The 24,715-nt window shown below is 42.9% G+C and overlaps 1 protein-coding gene across 1 annotated transcript; it reads left to right on the plus strand.

Moving 5' to 3' along the window:
- The first annotated feature begins 690 nt into the window (after positions 1–690).
- Positions 691–12,974, plus strand: slitrk3a (SLIT and NTRK-like family, member 3a). The gene is made up of 2 exons (XM_085990396.1): positions 691–1,716; positions 3,240–12,974. Exon 2 carries the CDS (start codon positions 3,314–3,316, stop codon positions 5,936–5,938), a length of 2,625 nt encoding a protein of 874 aa, XP_085846522.1. The 5' UTR covers positions 691–1,716; positions 3,240–3,313; the 3' UTR covers positions 5,939–12,974.
- Positions 12,975–24,715: the final 11,741 nt, after the last annotated feature.

The raw sequence follows: 24,715 nt of genomic DNA on the forward strand, positions 1-24,715 counted from the left end.
ATCATTATCCGCCCGAAAAGCTGCATACTAATCGGCTTGATCAAGGCATCAGCAAGTTGGAAATGGTTCTTTGCCAGTACTGTACTGGAATGGGTCCATTCTGCCAGTGAATGAGCTCGTTTGAGGCGCTGGTGCCGACTGAATGGTGCATCACATTCAGAGTGATGGCACCGGCTCAGAGTGGCTGCGGCCCGGCCATTCTTTAGTATATTAGCTTCGGAGCAAGACACGGTGCGACTTAAGAAGTCTAGCTGGCGGCTTTGAACCAGAATGCGATTATTTCGGAGCAGTTTTCCGGCTCAGTGTATCCCTTTAAGGAGCAGCGTGTCCCAAGGAATGCTTATTTACGATTAACCAATCAGGAATGGAGCCTACAGAAAGTCTTTCAGTCCTTTCACACAATTCGACGTATGCTAAATAAACTCAATCTTAAGCGACGACACTGGCGGTGCAGAAAGTGCCCACCATCTTGATTTGCAATTTCTCTCTCACACTTCCTAACCTCCAGAGTCGGTTTCTGCGATACGACACTGCAGCTGTAGTTCGAGGCGGGGTGGCGTGCCGCTTTATTTGGGGCTGTTTGGATTGCTGGTCTCCGGTGGGGACACGGCGCGGCCTCTTTAAGCCTCTCCGACTCTTGCCCTGTCAGTATTTGAATAGAAAAGATCGAGGGGGGGGGGGGCGGGGAGAGATTGCAAACTGCTGCTGTAGCCGAAATGAGCCCGAATCCCTGAACAGCAATTTCACGTTAGCCTCTTAAAGGCAAGGAGAAGGGTTCTTTCTTTTAGCAAAGACGACGTTGAACTGTCATCATCTTTTGAACGGTGAACGTTTGGTGCAGGGGAAACCAAGCAACGCGCCAGCGGGAAATAAATAAATAAGATTAAAGCCGGAATGGTGCGGTGCTGCCTCTTTTCGTCACTCTGCTGTTCAAAAGGGGAGATGCTGGAGACACTTTGGCCGGCGGGGCATTGAGTTGGCGGGGAATTATTGCAAAGCAGTGTGTGGCGATACCATCAGAAGAGATGGGCGCCGATCTATTGGACAATGGATCTAATCTCTAGTCAAGTGTCTTTGCGGAAGCGCAGCATCTGTGCCTGACTGTATGTGACTCGAACAGAAACCCTTCGTGACCTATTAAACGGGATGCTATTCTAGGCGCCTGCTGACTTCTCGGGATCGGCTCATTCCGGTCGTTCGCTGTGAACTCTTCTTGGGGAATTAACAGGAGGAGGCGAGCCGATGAAATCCGATCCCCCCTGAGAGAAGCCGGGAGAAGTGAATGCGCGCCCCCGGTTTGTGCCCGGCGCATTCCCCACACACTCCTCCAGGCTCGCTCCAGTCACCCGCCAGTCCTCAAAGCTCATCCCATGACGTAAAAGGAAAAGAAAAGAGTCTGATCGGGGGGCAAGTGATTTTCCGATGCAATCGAGCATCCCAAATGTGCTGGTGCACTGGCTGGAAGCGGCAGCCTCGAAGGGTCCCTCCAGCTTGAGGTGAGCTATAGGCAGACTTTCCACAGCCATTGGCGAGGAGGCAGTGAGACAGGGAGAGAGAGAGAGCGGGAGGGAGGGAGGGAGGGAGAGCTGCATTCTAAACATTCACTTACATTCCCATCACGTCGGCATTTTCCTCAGACTCCAACAGCGGGAGTGGAGGCAGCTCGAGCAAATCTTCAACTCTTTCCACTTCTTGCACTAAAATCAACTACGGAGGGTGAGTAACCTGCTTTATTCGAGACTTCCTACACGGTTTCATTGTGTTAAAAGATTGCCTCGATTCGGTGGCAAACTGGTGTTTAGGGACGTTTCTTGAAGGCGTTGCTGTAATAGAATAATGTTATGATTGTATGATTGTATCTGGCTGTTAAGACATTAACAGATTGTTAAAATGCCTTTATTAAAATTGCGTCTTTCCCCGTTCTCAGCTCTCCTTTCACCACTCTGTTTCTGTACCACACTCGATCAGTTATCTCCTCATCTAACTATCACCAGAGGAATTTCTATTTTGGAACTTTCCTTTCCATTGTCCTGATTTTCCGGTGCTTGTAATTAACCTTTTGATTTTATTTATTGAGCTGTCATTGCTCTCCAGCGCACGTCAGGGATTTTTTTCCCCTCTTTTTTTAAACCCAGAACTTGTTCAACTATATATTGTCCAAGACAGGCAAAGCGGATGAAAGACATTTATTATCTGTATCCCTAGTATCTGCAAGCGTTTCACCTTAATCTTGGGAGATTATAAAAAAGGAAATTCGTGATTAAATTAGGGACGATGCAATGCCATCTTTATGCGCAAAGTCGGCTTTTCTCTAATTATATCCAACAAAATTGGCCGGCAGACCCGACCACTACAGCACCTAGAAATGCAAATGCATTTGAGCCCTTCCTTTTGAAACTGGACCCCTTGACGAGCCTTGTCAATTTGTCTGCAAATTTCGGTACCAGGATAATCTGTGAGTTTGTGATCATTTTGATTCGATGACATTCGACTGTGGTTTTTCTTTCAATCTTTGCACACCTAGGGTGACTATGTGGAAATGTTGATATATTGTATTTATAAGCCTCTAAATTGATAGAACCCCCCCCCCCCCCGACCCCCACCACAAAGAAAATGGGTTTTCACATAAGCAATCACACGGTCGTGTCTGCCACTCTGGTTTGGAGAGTGCAAATGATTGGATTGGATTCTGAAATATCAGAGTGCTATTTATACAAATGAGGGCAACATACTGGACTCGTGTGTCCGCAAAACACGATGTAGCCCATTTCTTTCTGCGCTCTCTTGACTGAAGATATAAAACATTTAGACATATTTGGCTATTTCTATCATTGGGAACAGTTATTCTACAATTTCGTCTTTGCCTCACTGTAAAGGAAATCTGAAAAACATTTCATTTAAAAATGAGAGAAACATTGATCAATCCTCAGCCACTAGCACTGCAGAAATGCCATTATCATCATATGCGTCTCGGATGCTATCAAATACCTTTAATATTTCCAAGAAATTGCTGTAATATATTTGTGTTTTCTTTGTTTTGTAGACATTGGTATAGGTGTATAACAATCTTCCATGTGTAGAATACTGTGCTACGCGTTAATGGGGAAATACAGGGGATGTATGTATGTTTGGGCATCTCTGTACATTGACAGGGATGAATCCAGTTTGTTAGGACACACTCGCCTGCTCACGGGAATTCTAAAATCTAATGCCATTTTCTACGTGTCTTCTATGTACAGTCTTTGCATCTCGAGGAGGTCCCGTACGGCAACCCTAAGAGCTGCTGTACCTCCAGCTGAACAGAAAAATAAGGATGTTCTGGATAACCCTTGTAAGCACAATAGCTCTAGGATGGAGTACGTCGATTCCACTGATGGAGGACTCGAAAGAGTTAGACGAACCTTGCATGGAACCATGTTACTGTGAGGAAAAAGAGAGTATTTTGCATATACACTGTGAAAGTAAAGGTTTTACAAATATTAGTCAGATTACCGAGTCATGGAGAAGACCATTTAAACTTTACCTACAAAGAAACTCTATGAGGAAACTCTATGCTAATGGTTTTCTTTTTTTAACCAACGCAGTATCCATTAACCTTGGAAACAACGCATTGCAGGACATTCAGGCAGGTGCCTTTAATGGCATGAAACTTCTGAAACGTTTATATTTACACGAAAACAAGCTAGAGGTTTTTCGAAATGATACATTCTTGGGTTTGGAGAGTTTGGAGTACCTGCAGACCGACTACAACGTGCTGAAGAGGATTGATGGCGGTGCATTTAGGAACCTCAATAAGCTGAAAGTGTTGATTATCAATGACAATCTGATACCCCTGCTTCCTCTCAATCTCTTCAGGGCGGTTTCCTTAACCCACATCGATCTGCGTGGTAATAGGCTAAAGACGTTGCCTTACGCGGGGACGCTGGAATATATTGGCAGGAGCCTCATGGAGATTCAATTAGAGGAGAACCCATGGAACTGTACCTGTGACATTATGCCATTAAAGACTTGGCTAGAAAGCATACCGTACACGGTTCTTGTGGGGGAAATTACTTGTGAGACTCCATTCCATCTCCATGGCAAGGACTTGAGGGAGATCAGAAGAAGTGAATTGTGTCCAATTCTTTCTAGCGTGGAGGTGGAAGTCAGCTTGGGGATTCCACAGCTTGCTTCCAGTAATGACAATGCCTGGCCTACCAAGCCTTCCTCTATGTCTTTATCCGTGACTTACACGGCTTCTTCGGTTGAAAATAAGACATCAGGTAAATTACCAAAAGCAACCAAGACTCCGAAGACTTTAAAAGCACAGCCAACTCTACGCAGCGTTTATTCGGGACAAAATCAGCCCATAGTTGCAGCCTACCAGACCAGACCGCCCATCCCTATCATTTGCCCCACTGAATGCTCGTGTAGACTACATATAAATAACTTGGGTTTGACAGTACAGTGCAAAAATAAAGAGATTCAAAATATGTCTGAACTAATACCAAGGCCATTGAACGCTAAGAAGTTGTATTTAACCGATAACCTAATTCAGAAAATCTATAGGTCAGATTTCTGGAATTTCTCCAGTTTGGATCTATTACATTTGGGGAACAACCATGTATCGTATATACAAGATGGTGCTTTTATGAACCTTCCAAATTTAAAAACCCTACATCTGAACAAAAACCGTATCGAACGTCTCACCCCTGGCATGTTCAGAGGGCTACAAAGTTTGCGATACTTATATTTAGAATTCAACAGCATAAGTGAAATCAAGCCAGCGGCTTTCAGCCTGATGCCCAATCTTCAACTATTGTTTCTTAATAATAATCTTCTCCGAGCTCTACCATCCGATGCTTTCGCGGGCACTTCTCTGACTAGATTGAGCCTGAGGAACAATTCCTTTCTGTATCTGCCGGTGAGTGGAGTGCTGGAGCACTTGAAATCCATTGTGCAGATTGACCTGAACCAGAATCCCTGGGATTGCTCCTGCGATTTGATTGCTCTGAAGCAGTGGGTGGAAAGGATCAGCACTGTCATAATAGTTGGTAACGTGTCCTGCAAGACGCCCGAATTCCTGAGCGGGAAGGATCTGAAGAAGGTCGACTCTGAGGTGCTATGCCCCGAGCTGAAGCATGCTGCCGCCTCTCCGGCTCTACCTGGCTCCGGAGGGAATGGTAATGTGATATCCACAACCACGGGCTTTGGTTTCTCTTCGCAAGGTGGCGCCATTCCTCTTTCAGTCCTTATTCTGAGCCTTCTGATCATTTTCATTTCCGCTGTATTTATTGCAGCTGGTCTCTTCGCTTTCGTGCTCAGGAGGCGTAAGAAAGCGCCCTTCAGAAGAAGGCAGGACGTAGACTTGACTGGTATGCAAATGCAGTGCAGGATCTTCGAGGACAGAACTGCCAACTCACCCGAGAAAGCAGCCAGCCACGTCTACGACTACATCCCCCATCCCGTCACGCAAATGTGCAACAATCCTATCTATAAACCACGTGAGGGAGAGATGGAGGAGGAATTTTCAGAGACTCAGGAAAATAACACTAATTACAAAACTCTGGAGAAAGATAAGGAATGGAAAATGTCACTGTCCAATAGCAACCTTAATACTATAGTTACAATCAATCAGACTAACGATTTTTCCAGTTTTCCAGAAAATGGGGTGATTTACCCCAGTGTGTTGGACAGAGAAAGACCAGCTCACACTGTTGGCTTTGTGGAATGCCTCTATGGTAGCGTGCCCAAGTTAAAAGAGCTGCATGTCCACCCTCCTGGCATGCAATATCCTGACTTACAGCAAGATGCCAGGTTTAAAGAAACGATTCTGTTTGGCTCATCTGGACGGGGATATCCTGACCAAACCCAAAGCGAATACCTCGAGTTAAGGGCCAAACTTCAAACTAAGCCAGACTACCTCGAAGTACTAGAGAAGACGACATACCGATTTTAGTTACCACATCAACTGAAAAGTACTCCAAACACAGCATGTTTAGAAGGTAAAGGGAAATAATTCGCCATCCCCTCATTAGGTTGCTTTGGACGAAAGGCCATATTCAAATCATACTCAATAAAGTGCCTTTGCAGACTTTAGCCAGCAATGATATCAATCATATTTTTTTATGGAAATGAAAACTGACTGTGCCGTCTATAATCTTAGAGAGGCCTGGTCATCGATCGTCATATAAATAGCCCTATTCATTACTGGCAGCGACTTTGTTCACTTTATTTGGCAGGAAATGATGGCGCTCTCTTGCTCTCTCTCTCTCTCATCTAAACGAACGCCGAGGGCATATTCTGTGAAACAATTGACTGCAGTCTTGCTGCATGTGTGAAACTGCCGGGGTCTAACTTGCTCAAATGACAAGACATAAACTTGGTAATTAAAGTGACTGCAACGCTTTATCGTTCAGTGTTATTTAATTTTTTATATATTATATATATAAATATATATTATATTCAAGAGAGGAGTATAAAGACTCTACGACGCATCTAAGGATTTCAATTTGTGAATATGACGCGAAGATTTTATTATCAACAACGCACTTTCTTAAAAAAAAGCTCGTCAATGTTGATGCTTACACCACTAACAGCTTTGTAAGAAGCACTTTTAATGTTTTCTCTCTCACACAAAGATTTCGAAGTGTGCATATTTATTCTGTAATTTCTGTGAACAATCATTGTAAAGGTAATAATGTTAACTCAATGTAGTGACTGCGTCTGGTAAAGCTTTCATAATAAAAGGTGTTAAAACTATGCAGTGACATGTAGAGATTGTATATTAGTAGAATGTCACCAGGCGAAGGAAACAAAGAAAGCTTCGGAAGCAGTTACATTTTAATTTACAAAAAGCCCAGAAAAGACGTTGATTCCAGAATTAAATCCAATTTTACATGTTGTCTTACAATGGATCGCGCCCCCTCCCATTATTTATATTTAGAAATTTTGCCTGAATACAATCTACTCTCCGAAATGGCAAAAGCAGTTTCTGAGATTTCAAGCACAGCAGGCAAATAAACGTATTGGAAGGTCGCTAGGAAACAAACACCATGACACCTTTACCCGGCTATCTTGTGGAGAATTTCGTTAAAAAAACTGTTTTTGTTTTATTTAAAAAAAATGCATCCAGCTTTGTAGCAAGCACAGGCTATATTAGTATTGGGATCGGGTTTACCGTGTCATCGTCAGATTCTGGATACAATGCAGGGAGGCCAGAACATAAAAGGAAGCTGGATCTTAATGTAAATAAAGTTGTCCTTGAAAAATTGTAAGTAATGCTTCTTTCAATAAATAATTCCATTGAGCAAACTGATTACATCTTCAAATTTAAGGTGGTCGAATATTATTGTGTCAAAACAATTTACAGAATAAGCTTCAGACGCTGTTGTTAATCTTGGCAGATTTTAAGTCACACATTCTTTTTGCACTCTTAATGTCTTCAGTTACGGAAAATGTGTTCCAACATCGGAGAAAAACAATTAAATGAACACCCCTAGTAAGTAGTTAGCCGGTTGTAATCTGTTGAGAAGGGTGCCTGCAATGGGAGTCACATTGCCAAATGCATGTGTTGTCGGAACTGGCATGAGAAGGAGGTCCTAGTTCCAGCAGAGGGCATCGTATTCCAGTCGCAATGATTTGACGCAACGGCTGCAAAATGCAATCCGCTTTATGCACCCTGGGGGTTGACTCTTATTCGTAGTAAATTGCTGACGCATTTCCATTCTATCCCAACTGAGTTATGATCCCAAAGTGAAATCATTTTCTAGTGCCGTTTGCACTTGAAAATCTGTTGCTTTCTAATGATAGGTTCAGATCACGAATAGGAAGTTCTGATATATTAATACACCTACCGCCTATTGCTTAAAATAGTCCACGGCGACTGTCGGAATTATACTTTTTGACGGCTTATTACCGCGTTGCCGACAACGAGTCTCACCGTAGTGATGAAATGAACCTGTGGGTGTAATTTTTATCTTGTGTCGGATCGTCATACTGCCCTACCTCTGCTGCAGGCATCTTGTAAACTGGTGAACATAAATCAGTTTCCAAGGACAAGGACGTTAGATTAATGACATTGTTCTGAGGGCTATATTTGCTAAACATACGCGTCCCTGTGATATAAATGTGTACTGACATAAACAACATGTAGAATACGATTCATCTTTTAAAATTCAAAGTGAAGCAGAAACTGTACTTACATCTCCCTGTACCTGAGTCCTGACCACACATTTGACGGCGAGAATTTCTTTTTGCTGATTTAGATATAATTTGGACGATATTAACTCGGTGTGCACTGTGTTCTAATCTGTGTAATTGTTACTAATATGAGAATACAGACATTTTTAAAAGGGAGAATATGTTTAGACTCAACACGGCCTCTGATTGAGGTGGTTATTAGTCTGAAATTATTTGAAAAGGTTAGTATTGCGTGTACTGTCTGAGGTTCTGTTTGATTGTAGCTCTTCCTCTGTGTCTGAAGTCCTTGCACTAACTCTGGAGAACAGCACGACTCCTTTACAAGTTAAGGTTAACTATAATGTGGTATGAGCTCATCAACTATGCCACTATTATCATCACCCTCCCCTTCTGAAATCGTTAGAATTGTGGAACCCGTTGTTTGTATTTTTAACATTGTGTGCGCAGAGGGTCACTCGATGGGCGTTTAATTCTCCCCTTGTTCTCAGTCCACGTAGGGACGTTGGTGCCAGACGAAGGATTATTAATCTGCCATTTCTTGCAAGGCCAAGAAAACGTAATGCTTCAAAATGACACGGGAAATAAAGTGTCCTTTTGGTGACTTAATCTCTCATCCTCAAGCATTGTCCCATCCTACTACCAGTTAAAGGGAACATCACTGGTGTTGGTGGGGGGGGGGGGTGCAGAGAGAGGAGGAATATAAATATATCTCCCCTCCACCACTGGAAAGAGTAAAATCATTGCTAAGAGCGTCTGCCAGGTCCACCTGCTAGATGCAGGAATGATGTTCCCGATGGTCGGGGAGTCCAGAACCAGGGGTCACAGTCTAAGGATAAGGGGTAAGCCATTTAGGACAGAAATGAGGAGGAATTTCTTCACCCAGAGAGTGGTGAACCTGTGGAATTCTCTACCACAGAAGGCAGTAGAGGCCAATTCATTAAATACATTCAAGAAGGAGTTGGATATATTTCTTAAGGCTAAAGGGATCAAGGGATATGGGGAGAAAGCAGGGACAGGGTACTGAATTTGGATGATCAGCCATGATCGCACTGAATAGCGGAGCAGGCTCGAGGGGCCGAATGGCCTACTCCTGCTCCTATCTTCTATGTTTCTATGTTTCTACCCGCTAGCTGCCATTGAGTTGTTTGGAGATTGGCTGGCACCATTACCACCCAAGAATACCTATCCTGGCACTACATGGAGTCATAGAGTCATAATGGCACAGGAGACGGCCATTTGGCCCATCAAGTCCATGCTGGCTCTCTGTAGAGCAATCCAGTCAGTGCCATTCCCCCGCTCTATCCCCGTAGCCCTGCAAATTTATTTCCCTCAAGTGCCTATCCAGTCTCCCCTTGAAAACATTGAGTGTCTCCGCTTCCACCACTTCTGTCGGCAGCGAGTTCCAGGTCCTCACCACTCGCTGCATAAAAAGTTTTTCCTCACGTCCCCCCTGTATCTCTTGCCCAAAACCATAAATCTGTGTCCCCTAGTTCTTGTACCATCAACTAGTGGAAACAGCCTTTCCCCGTCTAGCCTTTCCCCGTCTATCCTATCCAAACCTGTCATAATCTTGTACACCTCTATCAAATCACCTCTCAAACCTCCTTTGCTCTAATGAAAACAAATCCAGCTTCTCCAACCTGCCCTGTAGCTAAGATCCCCCATCCCTGGAACCATTCTGGTAAATCTCCTCTGCATCCTCTCAAGTGGAGCTGGAAACCTGATTTCTGCTGAGAACTTCAGGTGTATCTGATGGTGATATACTTTTCAATGTCTCCTTATACTAATATATAAAAAACATTAATAATAACAACAATTTTACATTTAAGGAAACAATGTTACTATGTTTTGGAGAGTTTTCGGCCAGGATCAACCCTGCAGCCACCATCAACAGCTTGCTATGAAAAGTTCTGTCGCAATGCTAGCCATTAAAGAAAGCTATGCTGTATCAGTTGCAATATCGGCAACCTATTATACACAAACTTTTGAAAATCAACCCTTTAGTGTTTTTCTTTGTTTTTATTGGGTATATGATAAATTAGTTTATATTGCTCTACAAAACAAAGGAATGGTGGATTGTCAACCATATTTTTGGCACTTTTTATGTAAATAAATGTCTTCAAAGGCACTTTACTATGAAACAATATCCTTTTAAGCACATTGAATTGCTTGGATTTTTATTATCTATGGCCCCTAAACCTGATGTTCTGTGTGGTTATGGGTGCTGACCACTAGATACCATGGTTTTTGTTGTTGGTGGAGTTGATTTCTTTGGTAAGGTTTTGATTTAATTGTTAAAATTTTACATTTAAAATTTGCTGATTCCTACCATCTAAGTTTTACAAAAAGTACTGAAATTAGATGCAAATACATTGTTTTTGTACTTGAATAAAATAATTACTTATTTTCCGAAGAACCTAACACAACTAATACATGTGGGAGGATTTGAGGGGGTGTGTGGGGGGGCACTGATTATTAATTAAAACTAAAGTTTTCGCTAAACTTTCTTATATGAAAATATATTCACCAGCATATGCATTCCCAATGAATCGCTTCTCTATTGTGATTGTTTGTTTATGTTCTCTTTCCATAATGTCTGTAATGGAATAGTCATATCAGAATGGTTGAATTTGCTTTGTTGTACCTTACTTGATCAGCTATGCATAAAACCTTAAAGTACAGGCTTTTTGTATCATAGATAATTAGATTGTTATTCTATTTAAATATCTCATTGTAAATTACACTCTAGCCATATAAAACAGTATTCAACAAAATATTCAGTGTTTTAAAATTAATATCAAATAGTTGAAAGTAATTAATTATTTGCACTTTTGTCACAAGAGTAATTTGGATTGGGTAAAGAATCATCACACAAGCAAATAGTTCAAATATATTCCACTAACTGATGTCATTTGACAGAAGTCTTCAGTGAATGACATTAGCGGACAATAAAAGACTGTTGCTCAGTGACATTAGAAACTGCAGATTTGCAAAGGGTTCCTCAGATAACTCACACATGGCCATTCACTAAACTGTGCCACCATACTGTGAAAATTACTGCGCTGTAGGTCTGGACTGAATCCCCACCATTGATTGCTTTGAAAGATCAGAATATGGAGAATTTGGATTCTCTTCTGTTTCCATGCCTGTCAATCCTCATTCTATGTTGCATTTTGAAATAAATTTAAGCACAAAGACACAATACAACAAGTCTTGATTGTAGTTTTCAGCCTATAAGGCATACTGTGCAGAAGTGACTTTGATTGTGCAGTTTTCAGCTTCACCCATGATGTGGCACAATAATAAATGCATAAAATCTCCTGCTGCTTGTGGCACTTGGTGACTTCTGAAATGCTTAGACCAAAAATCTACTGATATGGCTTTCACATGTAGCCAATTTTTATGTAATAGATCACTTTGGCGACAATGCACAATCACTTATATCCATGTAACTCATAGCATTGAATTAAAATTGCAGTATTAAAGTAACACTATCTATTTATTTTATAGTTTGCTAAGAATGTTGAGTACAAGTTGTGGTTAATTCATAAATATAGTTTTGTGTCAACAATAACTTTCAAAAGGGAATTGGATATATTGAAAAGGAAAAAAAAATGCAAGGCTATGGGAAACGAGTGGGGGAGTGGGACTAATTGGATGGCTCTTTCAAGGAGCCGGCACACAGTCACGATGGGCCAAATGGCCGCTTTCTATGCTGTAAGATTCTATCTGGAGACATCTGTGTGAGGTTTTGTATGTAAATACTCTCACAGTACATGATGCAGAATACCCTAGATGCTGGAAATCTGAAATAAAAACAGAAAATATTGGAAACACTCAGCAGGTCAAGCAGCATCTGCAGAGAAAGGAAGACAGGGTTAATGTTTGACCTTTTGTCAGAACATGATACAAACCCTTTGCTTGGCATTTTATGGGTATATCGCTGCGATGTGAACATTGGGGGAATGTTAAGAGTAAGATTAAAACATGGTGCTGTACTTATTTTTAAGACTGAGATACAACAAAATAGGCCACATTTTTAAACCAAAATGAACCAAATCTCACTTCAGATGAAAGGGTCTGATTTTGTCAGGGCCCATAGTGCTCCATAGGAATCAAAATCAGCATGGAATTTAACACCTGCTGTGTGATTTCTGCCTTGCCAGTTTTCTTTCCCATCCTCAAACATCACTAACATTTGGCATTTCTTATTCCATAGTAAACATTGATTTGCAGCTTCTTAATCTCCATCCATTTCACACTTTGAAGCGTGCAAAGTATGAAATGCATGGATATCATTTAATTCTATTGATCTGAGCTCTTTAAACCAGCTGGTTTTGCAGAGGCACTAATTGTTCAGTGTGTGAAATGCAAGGATAATAACAAACTGCAAATTAACAGAGATTAGAAGATTGGTCTGAATTGACACCATTCCAATTCAGAGTACCAACCAGATATTTTTTTTTAAACCAACCAGATATTGGTTACCTGCTATTTAGTACGTGACTCCCTCATCTTCCTAGGTTAACAGTTATGTGAAAATCATGGTAAACTGCTTTTAAATAATTTAAAATGTGCAATTTTTCTAAACAAAAATCTCAGTTTAGTTCCGTTTTTATCTGCTATTTGAAAAATATTTATTACAGATAAAATGGAGATGTCTGCAAAATTTGAACAGACTTCTTGCAGAATCTGTATTCTCAGATTACAGAATTTGGTTGAGGTTACTGCAAAAATAACTTTGGTGAGCCATAGAATTCTAGGGGCCCAGGGTATGGTTTTGACTCATATTGTTTGTAGCAATATAACAGACAATCTGCTCTTCAGGGGTCCCCATTTTAATTATAGCAAAGCACCCAAAACTTAAATTATTGTGTCTGCAATATATTTCTTTAGTGCTGAAAGATACTAGTATATGTGTACTGTATATACTGTTAATGGATATTTATAATCACCATCCTATTTATTCCAAATTGAATTCATATCGCTAATAACAACCTGATATTCGGGTCAACCGTATGCTACTTTCCATTTGAGCAGTCTTCAGTATTCATATGCATTTGACTGACACATTCTGCAGCTGATATCTCATAACTTGAGGCCAGTAGAGGAGGTGGCAGTGGGGGTGAGATCACAAGTGCCACCACTTGAGGGAGACACAAAAGGTTTTGTTATTAATGATTCTCATTTTCTACTGTAAATAATTAAGGAAACATTGGATTACAATTATTTAGCCACTGCAATGCAATCTATTGGATATAAATACTAACTACTTCCCCTGTTCTAGAGGATAATTAATGTTGTAACATGCCACACTTAGCTAGACTGCAACTAAAATTTGAAATTGGTTTATCATCTGTGCTATAAGAACATAAGAAATAGGAGTAGGAATAGGCCACTTGGCCCCTTGATCTTGGGCTCAAAGCCACTTCCCCGCCCGCTCCCCATAACCCTTCACTCCGTTATCTTGCTAAAAGTTTGTCTATCTCCACCTTAAATGTATTTAATGACCCAGCCTCCACAGCTCTCTGGGACAGAGAATTCCACAGATTTATGACCCTCTGAGAGAAGAAATTCCTCCTCATATCAGTTCTAAAAGGGCGACCTTTTATTCTAAAACTGTGCCCCCCGTGTTCTAGATTTCCCCACAAGGGAAACATCCTCTCTGCATCTACCTTGTCGAGCCCCCTCAGTATCTTATATGTTTCAATAAGATCTCCTCCCATTCTTCTAAATTCCAATGAGTATAGGCCCAGCCTGCTCAACCTATCCTCATAAGTCAACGCCCTCATCTCTGGAATTAACCAAGTGAATCGTCTCTGAACTGCCTCCAATGCAAGTATATCCTTCCTTAAATAAGGAGACCAAACCTGTACGCAGTACTCAAGGTGTGCTCTCACCAATACCCTGTACAGTTGTAGCAGGACTTCCCTGCTTTTATACTCCAACTCCTTTGAAATAAAGGCCAACATTCCATTTGACTTTTTGATTACTTGCTGTACCTGCATGCTAACATTTTGTGTTTCATGCACAAGGACCCCCAGGTCCCTCTGAACTGTAGCATTTTGTAATCTCTCTCCATTTAAATAATAATTTGCTTTTTTATTTTTCCTGCCAAAGTGAATAACCTCGCACTTTCCCACATTATACTCCAGCTGCCAAATGTTTGCCCACTCAGTTAGCCTGTCTATATCCCTTTGCAGGTTCTTTGAGTCCTCTGTGCAACTTGCTCTCCCACCCATCTTTGTATCATCTGCAAACTTGGCAACATTACACTCGGTCCCTTCATCCAAGTCATTAATGTAGATTGTAAATAGTTGAGGCCCCAGCACCGATCCCTGTGGCACCCCACTAGTTACCGTTTGCCAACCGGAAAATGACCCATTTATCCTGACTCTCTGCTTTCTGTTAGTTAGCCAATTCTCTATCCATGCTAATATATTACCCCCAATTCCGTGAGCTCTTATCTTATGTAGTAACCTTTTATGTGCACCTTATCGAATGCTTTCTGGAAATCCAAATACACCACATCCACTGGTTTACCTTTGTCTACCCTGCTCATTACCTCCTCAAAGAACTCCAGTATATATTCATTTTTATAGTGGTTAGTGAATATATGTATTGTACATTATATGTGTTGGTTTAAAAAAATGGTTAGTGACTGGAACAGATAGTGATGAGGAGATTGAAATATGTTAGTTATAACAAACTCATTTGATGTATTTTTAAAAATTTGTTCATGGGATGTGGGCCAGCATTTATTGCCCATCCCTACTTGCCCTTGAGAAGGTGGTGGTGAGCCACCTTCTTGAACCACTGCAGTCCGTGTGGTGAAGGAACTCCCACAGTGCTGTTAGGGAGGGAGTTCCAGGATTTTGACCCAGCGATGATGAAGGAACAGTAATATACTTACAAGTCAGGATGGTGTGTGACTTGGAGGGGAACTTGGAGGTGGTGGTGGTGTTCCTATGCACCTGCTGCCCTTGTTCTTCTAGGTGGTAGAGGTCGCAGGTTTGGGAGGTGCTGCTGAAGAAGCCTTGGCAAGTTGTTGCAGTGCATCTTATAGATGGTACACACTGCAGCCACGGTACGCCGGTGTTGGAGGGAGTGAATGTTTAAGGTGGTAGATGGGATGCCAATCATGCGGGCTGCTATGTCCTGGGTCAAAATCCTGGAATTCCTTCCCTAACAGCACTGTGGTTTTGAGCTTCTTGAGTGTTGTTGGAGCTGCACTCATCCAGGCAAGTGGAGAGTATTCCATCACACTCCTGACTTGTGCCTTGTAGATAGATGGTGGAAAGGCTTGGGGAGTCAGGAGGTGAGACACTCACCGCAGAACACCCAGCCTCTGACCTGCTCTTGTTGCCACAGTTTTGATGTGGCTGGTCCAGTTAAATTTCTGGTCAATGGTGACCCCCAGGATATTGATGGTGGGGGATTTGTTGATGGTAATGCTGTTGAATGTCAAGGGGTGGTGGTTAGATGCTTGCTTGTTGGAGATAGCCATTGCCTGGCACTTGTGTGGTGCGAATGTTACCTGCCACTTATCAGCCCAAGCCTGAATGTTGCCCAGGTCTTGCTGCACGCAGGCATGGAGTGCTTCATTATCTGAGGAGTTGCAAATGGCACTGAACACTGTGGAGTCATCAGCGAACATCCCCACTTCTGACCTTATGATGTAGGGAAGGTCATTGATAAAGCAGTTGAAGATGGTTGGGCCTAGGACACTGCCCTGAGGAACTCCTGCAGCAAAGTCCTGAGGCTGTGATGATGGACCTCCAACCACCACAACCATCTTCCTTTGTGCTTGGTATGACTCCAGCCAGTGGAGAATTTCCCCCCTGATTCCCATTGACTTCAGTTTTACTAGGGCTCCTTGATGCCACACTCAGTCAAATGCTGCCTTGATGTCAAGGGCAGTCACTCTCACCTCACCTCTGGCATTCAGCTCCTTTGTCCATGTTTGGACCAAGGCTGTCATGAGGTTGGGAGCTGAGTGGTCCTGGCAAAACCCAAACTGGGCATTAGTGAGCAGGTTATTGGTGAGTAACTGCCACTTGATAGCACTGTCGATGACACCTTCCATCACTTTGCTGATGATTGAGAGTAGACTGAAGGGACGGTAATTGTCCGGATTGGATTTGTCCTGCTTTTTGTGGACAGGACATTCCTGGGCAGTTTTCCACATTGTCCGCTAGATGCCAATGTTGTAGCTGTACTGGAACAGCTTGGCTAGAGATGCGGCGAGTTCTGGAGCACAAGTCTTCAGCACGACAGCTGGGGTGTTGTCGGGGCCCACAGCCTCTGCTGTATCCAGTGCGCTCAGCCATTTCTTGATATCACGTGGAGTGAATCGAATTGGCTGAAGACTGGATTCTGTGGTGGTGGGGACCTCAGGAGGGGGCCGATATGAATCATCCACTCGGCACTTCTGGCTGAAGATGGTTGCAAATGGTTTAGCTTTGTCTTTTGTACTCACGTGCTGGGCTCCACCATCATTGAGGATGGGGATGTTCATGAAGCCTCCTCCTCCCGTTAGTTGTTTAATGGTCTACCACCATTCACAACTGGATGTGGCAGGACTGCAGAGCTTTGATCTGATCCATTGATTGTGGGATCGCTTAGCCCTGTCTATAGCTTGCTGCTTCTGCTTTTTGCATGCATGTAGTCCTGTGTTGTAGCTTCCCCTGGTTGACCCCGCATTATTAGGTATGCCTGGTGCTGCTCCTGGCATGTTCTTCTACACTCCTTATTGAACCAGGATTGGACCCCTGGCTTGATGGAAATGGTAAAGTGAGGGATATGCTGGTCCATGAGGTTACAGATTGTGATGGAATACAATTCAGCTGCTGCTGATGGCCCACAGCACCTCATGGATTCCCAGTTTTGAGCTGCTAGATCTGTTCTGAATCTATCCCATATAGAACGGTGGTAGTGCCACACAACATGATGGAGGAGTACTGAGTCATCAGCTGAGGGAAGCCGTGTGTGGTAATCAGCAGGAGGTTTCCTTGCCCATGCTGGACCTGAAGCCATGAGACTTCATGGGGTCCGGAGTCAATGTTGAGGACTCCCAGGGCCACTCCTTCCTGACTGTATACCACTGTGCCGCCACTGCTGGTGGGTCTGTCCGGCCGGTGGGACAGGCCATACCCAGGGATGGTGATGGAAGAGTTTGGGACATTGGCTGAAAGGTATGATTCTGTGAGTATGACTTTGTCAGGCTGTTGCTTGACTAGTCTGTGGGACAGCTCTTCCAATTTTGACACAAGTCCCCAGATGTTGGTGAGGAGGAGTTTGCAGGGTCGACTGTGCTGGGTGAACAAAGACAAGTTCTGTGCCCAGTTCCATTATAGTATCTTATATTTTAATTCTCAATCAACCTCAAACTTTTGGTGAGTTTTTGAGATCTTAGAAGGTTAATTTAAAAGCTATTGCTGTTTCTGCTCCAAAATTTTATCAACTGAGACATAATGATGGATCTTCAATGTATCAGCTTATATCTAGTCTAGCTTATTTGTGTAACCTTTCATATACCAGTAAGAAATTGATAATATTCTTTGTACACTGCGAGAAATATTTTTCAAAATATTTTTACAATTCAGTTTTTCTTCAAATTTGTGTACGAGAACTAGGTGTTATAATTGCTTAGTCAACTATCCTTTTACCTTTGGACCTTCATTTGAATCTAGCCCAATCAATGGGATTTAAAAAAAATTCCCATCACTGATGGAAGTAAAAATGCTAAGTACATGAGGTTGTGTTGTACAAATTCTGAAAGGTATGAGTTCACAGCATAACCTCCCTCCATTGTTTGACACTGATTGGCATGAAAGCTGCTGTCTAATCCTAGGATGCTAAGGGAGGTTAAGGAGGAAATTGCGGAGGTACTGGCCATAATCTTCCAATCCTCCTTAAATACAGGGGTGGTGCCAGAGGACTGGAGAATTGCAAATGTTACACCCTTGTTCAAAAAAGGGTGTAAGGATAAACCCAGCAACTACAGGCCAGTCAGTTTAACCTCAGTAGTGGGGAAGCTTTTCGAAACGATAATCAGGGGCAAAGTCAACAGTCACTTGGACAAGTGTGGATTAATTAAGGAAAGCCAGTATGTATTTGTTAAAGGCAAATTGTGTTTAACTAACTTGATTGAGTTTTTTGATGAGGTAACAGAGAGGGATAATGAGGGCATTGCAGTTGACCTGGACTTCCAAAAGGCATTTGATAAAATGCCACATAATAGGCTTGCCAGCAAAGTTGAAGCCCGTGGAATAAAGGGGACATTGGCAGCATGGATACGAAATTGGCTAAGTGACAGGAAACAGAGAGCAGTGGTGAACGGTTGTTTTTCGGACTGGAGGAAGGTATACAGTGGTGTTCCCCAGGGGTCGGTACTAGGAACACTGCTTTTCTTGATTTATATTAATGACTTGGATGTGGGTGTACAGGGCACAATTTCAAAAGTATAGTGAACAATGAGGAGGACAGTGATAGACTTCAAGAAGACATAGATAGTCTGGTGAAATGGGTGGACACGTGGCAGATGAAATTTAACACAGAAAAATGCGAAGTGATACATTTTGGTAGGAAGAATTAGGCAAGGCAATATAAACTAAAGGGTATAATCCTAAAGGGGGTGCATGAACAGAGAGACCTAGGGATATATGTGCACAAATCATTGAAGGTGGCAGGGCAGGTTGAGAAAGCGGTTAAAAAAGTTTACAGGATCCTTCATAAATAGAGGCATAGAGTACAAAAGCGTGGAAGTTATGATGAACCTTTATAAAACACTGGTTCGGCCTCAACTGGAATATTGTGCCCAATTCTGGGCACCACACTTTAGGAAGGATGTGAAGGCCTTAGAGAGGGTGCAGAAAAGATTGATTCCAGGGATGAGAGATTTCAGTTACGTGGATAGACTGGAAAAGCTGGGGTTGTTCTTCTTAGAGCAGAGCAGGTTGAGAGGAGATTTGATGGAGGTATTCAAAATCATGAGTGGTCTAGACAGAGTAGAGAGAGAAACTGTTCCCATTGGCGGAAGGGTCAAGAACCAGAGGACACAGGTTTAAGCTGATTGGCAAAAGAACCAAAGGCAGCATGAGGAAAACTTTTTACGCTGTGAGTGGTTAGGATCTTGAATGCACTGCCTGAAAGGGTGATGGAGGCAGATTCAATTGTGGCTTTCAAAAGGGAATTGGATAAGTACCTGAAGGAAAAAAAATTGCAGGGCTACGAGGAAAGGGCATGGGAGTGGGACTACCTGAAGTGTTCTTGCAGAGAGCCGGCATGGGCTCGATGGGCTGAATGGCCTCCTTCTGTGCTGTAACCATTCTATGATTCTATGAGGCATCAAGCATGGCTGGTATACAACTGTCATACTGATAGAATAAGGATGGCTTTCTGAAGATAAGTTTGAGTTGAAGGTATATTGCTGGGATATTATAGAAAGAACTTTATTCTTCATCTAATATGTTATTGCTGACCATGGACTGCTTGTTGCTGATATTAGATTAAAAAGTGGAAAATATTCCATTTTACAGCAATGACATCCCTTACCTTGAGGAGCGCAAATTCTACTTCCTTCACGCAAACAAATTACTAGTTTAACATTTTATTTTCACAGAATCATAGGGGGAGAAATTCATTATAGCCCAGGAATGGGTGCTAACTTTAGAAAAGTTTGAGATTGTGTGCCAAGCACTAATAATTCAGACTGCGTGCAAAATTCAGTCTCATTGCAGGAAGAAAGGATTGGAGCGCTAAATCAAGTGCTAATGGCCTAGCTCAGTGGTGTTACACTCAAAGCGCTGCCCAATATCAGGTGCAGTCTAATCTCAAGTCATCATTGCCACAGGATTTTCCCATTACTGAAAGGGGAGGTTCATTGATACTGCAGCACCTCATTCTCAGCAATGCTGGCTGTGCAGCTGCCTCAGCAAGGAGAAGCACAACAAGGAGAAGGAGCCAGAGGTCTGAAGCAGGTGTGCTCATAGCACCACCTCAGGGAGATTGAATGCTTCACCAAATGCTACATACCACCATCTGTACCACAAGCTTCACACACTGCCCAAAGCACCAGATCCCCCAGCACTCACACACCAACAATCTCTACCTACCAACACTCACACCCACATCTCACACCTTGCACACAATGACAGCTATTAAACTATGGCAGGCACAGGGGTCATTAGTTGTTGGAATGATTGTGATATGTGTGATATGCTTATGCATACATTTATTCATAGAGTTTGCAATATTTTGTGGTTTCTCTCATTTCAAATTTGCGCCCAGGAGGACGCTATGATATGGCACGACAGAAGGATGGCATGATGGGCATGTGGTGAGCAAAAGGGCTCTGGGGTTTAAGTAATCTTGGTGTGAGGCTGGAGGTCTGTTTGGAGGAGGTGGCAGAGTTCTGTGACCACCACCTTGGTGATGCAGAGCCATCTAATACACTGCTCCTCGCTTCATTGATGGTAGGAGAAGTGCTGTCGGAATACCCTCGGAGGGTAATGCCTCCTGATGGCCCACCTCCTCCCTCTGGCCACATGTTCCAGTCTTTCTCGTTGCCTCCGCTCCATCCGCAGTAGATCCTGGAAGGTGAGGTCGATTGCCAGTACAGCCCCCCATTAATGTAACCAAGTGTAGCACTTTGATATGTTGTCAGAATAAATGTAACTAATTTTCAGTAGCAACAGCACTCCTGAAACTAAAGAACCTTTAATCGACTGAATTAAATTGTTGCACAATTTCAAACTGACAAGGAAGCAGTGAAACAGCACAAACCGGACAGCTGCGATTCATTACTGATGATCCCTTTAAGTAGCGCCCCTGGAGCCGGCATCTGCCTGCTTGATGCTTCCTCCTCCCTGTTGCTGTCAGGGCGAGGCTCTAAGGCAGGGGATGAAAATTAATTTGACATATCGGGTGCCCAGTCACTGACATCACAATCTGCCTGGCGTTGAAGTCCCCGGCAGTAACTGTTAGCAGTGGCGCTACGGGGGGGGCGGATTTGGTGTGTGGCGCTGGATTCATCTTGCACCGCTGCTACTGCATCAGTGCCCCATTAGCGCCACCGCCAGGCACTAACGGGAGGCGCTAACCATCTGAATTTCTCCCCCCATAGAAACTTACAGCACAGAAGGAGGCCATTTGGCTTCACATGCCTGTGCTGGCTCTTTGCAAGAGCAGTCGTGCTTAGTCCCATATCTCCGCTTTTTGTCCGTAACCCTGTATGATCCTCATCCTCAAGCACCTGTCCAACTCCCTATTAAAATTATTTATGGAATCAGCTTCCATCACATTTTCAGGTAGAGTGTTCCAGATCCCGACAACTCTTTGAGTGAAAAAAATTCTCCTCATCTCCCCTCTAGATCTTTTGTTAATGATTTTGACTCTATGACCTCTAGTTATTGGCCTATTCACCAGAGGGAATAATTTTTCTCTATCTATCAAAACCTCTTATCATCTTGAAAACCTCTATTAGGTCACCTCTTAACCTTCACAGTTCTAAGGAGAACAGTCCTAACTTTTCATAAGTAAAGTCCCTCATCCCTGGTAACATCTTGGTAAATGTCCTCTGTGCCCTTTCGAAGTCCTTTACATCTTTCCTGAAGTGTGATGCCCAGAATTGTCCACAATACTCCATCTGAGACCTAACCAGTGATTTGTAAAGTTCTAGCACAATCTCTTTGCTTTTATATTCTATTCCTCTATTTATAAACCCAAGTAACCCATATGCTTTTTTAATCACCTTATCAACTTGCCCTGCCACCTTTAAGGATTTGTGTATATGGACACCAAGGTCAATCTGCTCATCTAGACTTTTCAAAATCATGCCATTTATAGTATACTGTCTTTCTATATTAGTCCTCCACAAGTGCATCACTTCTCTGCATTGAACTCCATCTGCCATGCTTCTGCCCATTTCACCATCCTGTCTATATCATTTTTTTGTTTTTATAACTTTCCTGAATCTGCTTCAGTTAACTGTATATCTATTTGGTATGCATTTTCATTTCAATGTATCTTTTTATAGCTATATCTTCCCATTAATTTGTATGGAAATCTGTTCTGTCAAGTGGTAAGTAAAGGCAATTATCATTTCGAATTTTACAGTCCATACACGTGCACGCTTAATATATACGTTATTGACCCAGAGTCACCTTTACAAATGGTAATCAAATTCAAGTATATGGATCAGCCTAACACCTCACATCATTACTTATTACAGTGGAGTGACTGAAAATCACAATTATCCCATAATATTGTAAATAATTGCAGTGCGATCAGTATGTTCTCTTATTATGTATAGTGGTTAGGTTACCATTTTATTTAGACAAGTCAGGTAGCCACAGATTTTAGAAGTAATTGGGGGCATTAGTTTAAAGAAATGTTCACAATGATTTTCCTAATCCTTAAAGAAAGAACTTGCATTTATATAGTGCCTTTCACAACATCAGGGTGTTCCAAAGCTCCTTACAGCCATTGATGTAGTTTCTGGATGTAGTTTTAGTCACTGTTATAGAGTCATAGAGTTATACAGCACAGAAAGAGGCCCTTCGGCCCATCGTGTCTGCACCGGCCATCAAGCCCTATCTATTCTAATCCCATTTTCCAGCACTTGGTCCATAGCCTTGTAAGCTATGGTGTTTCAAGTGCTCATCTAAATGCTTCTTGAATGTTGTGAGGGTTCCTGCCTCTACCACCCTTTCAGGCAGTGAGTTCCAGATTCCAACCACCCTCTGGGTGAAAAAGTTTTTCCTCAAATCCCCTCTAAACCTCCTGCCCCTTACCTTGAAACTATACCCCCTGGTTATTGACCCCTCTACTAAGGGGGAAAGTTCCTTTCTATCTACCCTATCTATGCCCCTCATAATTTTGTACACCTCAATCAGGTCCCCCCTCAGCCTTCTCTGCTCTAAGGAAAACAACCCCAGCTTGTCCAGTCTCTCTTCATAGCTGAAATGCTCCAGCCCAGGTAACATCCTGGTGAATCTCCTCTGCACCCTCTGCAATGCAATCACATCCTTCCTATAGTGTGGCGACCAGAACTGCACACAGTATTCCAACTGTGGCCTAACTAGCGTTTTGTACAGCTCCATCATAACCTCCCTGCTCTTATATTCTATGCCTCGGCTAATGAAGGCAAGTTTCCCATATGCATTTTTAACCACCTTATCTACCTGTCCTGCTGCCTTCAGGGATCTATGTACATGCACACCAAGGTCCCTCTGATGCGCTGTCCTTCCTAGGGTCCTACCATTCATTGTGTATTCCCTTGCCTTGTTAGTCCTCCCAAAATGCATCACCTCACACTTTTCAGGGTTAAATTCCATTTGCCACTGTTCTGCCCACCTGACAACCCGTCGATATCATTCTGTAGCCTGAGGCTTCCCTCCTCGCTATTTACCACTCCACACCAATTTTCATGTCATCTGCGAAATTACAGATCATACCTCCTACATTCATATCTAAATCATTAATATACACTACAAACAGCAAGGGACCCAGCACCGATCCCTGTGGTACACCACTGGACATAGGCTTCCAGTCACAAAAACAACCTTCGACCATCACTCTCTGCCTCCTACCACTAAGCCAACGTAATGTAGAAAACGTGGCAGCGAATTTCGCACAGCAAGATCCCATAAACAGCAATGTCATTATGACCTGCAGACAATCTTTTTTTAGATGTTGGTTGAGGGTTAAATATTGGACAGGACTCCGAGGAGAACTCCCCTGTTCTTCTTTGAAATAGTGCCATGGGAATTTTTATGTATCCTGAGGGCAGACGGAGCTGTGGTTGAACAACTCTTCTGAAAGCCAGCACCGTTGACAGTGCAGCACTCCCTCAGTACCACATTGTTGGATAGATGCCAGTGTTGTAGCTGTACTAGAACAGCTTGACTAGAGGCATGGCTAGTTCTGGAGCACAAGTTTTCAGCACGACAGCTGGGATGTTGTTGGGGCCCACAGCCTTTGCTGTACCCAGTACACTCTGCTGTTTCTTGATATCACGTGGAGTGAATCGAATTGGCTGAAGACTGGCTTCTGTGATGGTGGGGACCTCAGGAGGAAGCCAAGATGGATCATCCACTCGGCACTTCTGGCTGAAGATGGTTGCGAATGCCTCAGCCTTATCTTTTGCACTCATGTGCTGGGCTCCACCATCGAAAAGAATGGAAATGTTCATGGAGCATCCTCCTCCCGTTAGTTGTTTAATTGTCCATCACCATTCACGATTGGATGTGGCAGGAATGCAGAGCTTTGATCTGATCCGTTGGTTGTGGGATCGTATAGCTCTGTCTATAGCATACTGTTTAGCATGTATGTAGTTTCACTAGGTTGGTACCTAATTTTTAGGTATGCCTGGTGCTGTTCCTGGTATGTGCTTCTACACTCCTCATTGAACCAGGGTTGGTCCCCTGGCTTGGTGGTAATGGTAGAGTGAGCGATATGCCAGGCCATGAGGTTACAGATTGTGGCGGAATACAATTCTGCTGCTGCCAATGGCTCACAGCGCCTCATGGAT

The sequence above is a fragment of the Somniosus microcephalus genome, chromosome 6 (assembly GCF_052327205.1).
Source record: "Somniosus microcephalus isolate GS21.2 chromosome 6, FLI_Smic_1.0, whole genome shotgun sequence".
In the NCBI taxonomy this organism is placed as follows: Eukaryota; Metazoa; Chordata; class Chondrichthyes; order Squaliformes; family Somniosidae; genus Somniosus; species Somniosus microcephalus.

What these genes read in the sequence shown, in the direction of transcription:
- slitrk3a (XM_085990396.1), top strand. Translation starts at nt 3,314, where the DNA reads ATGTTCTGGATAACCCTTGTAAGCACAATAGCTCTAGGATGGAGTACG.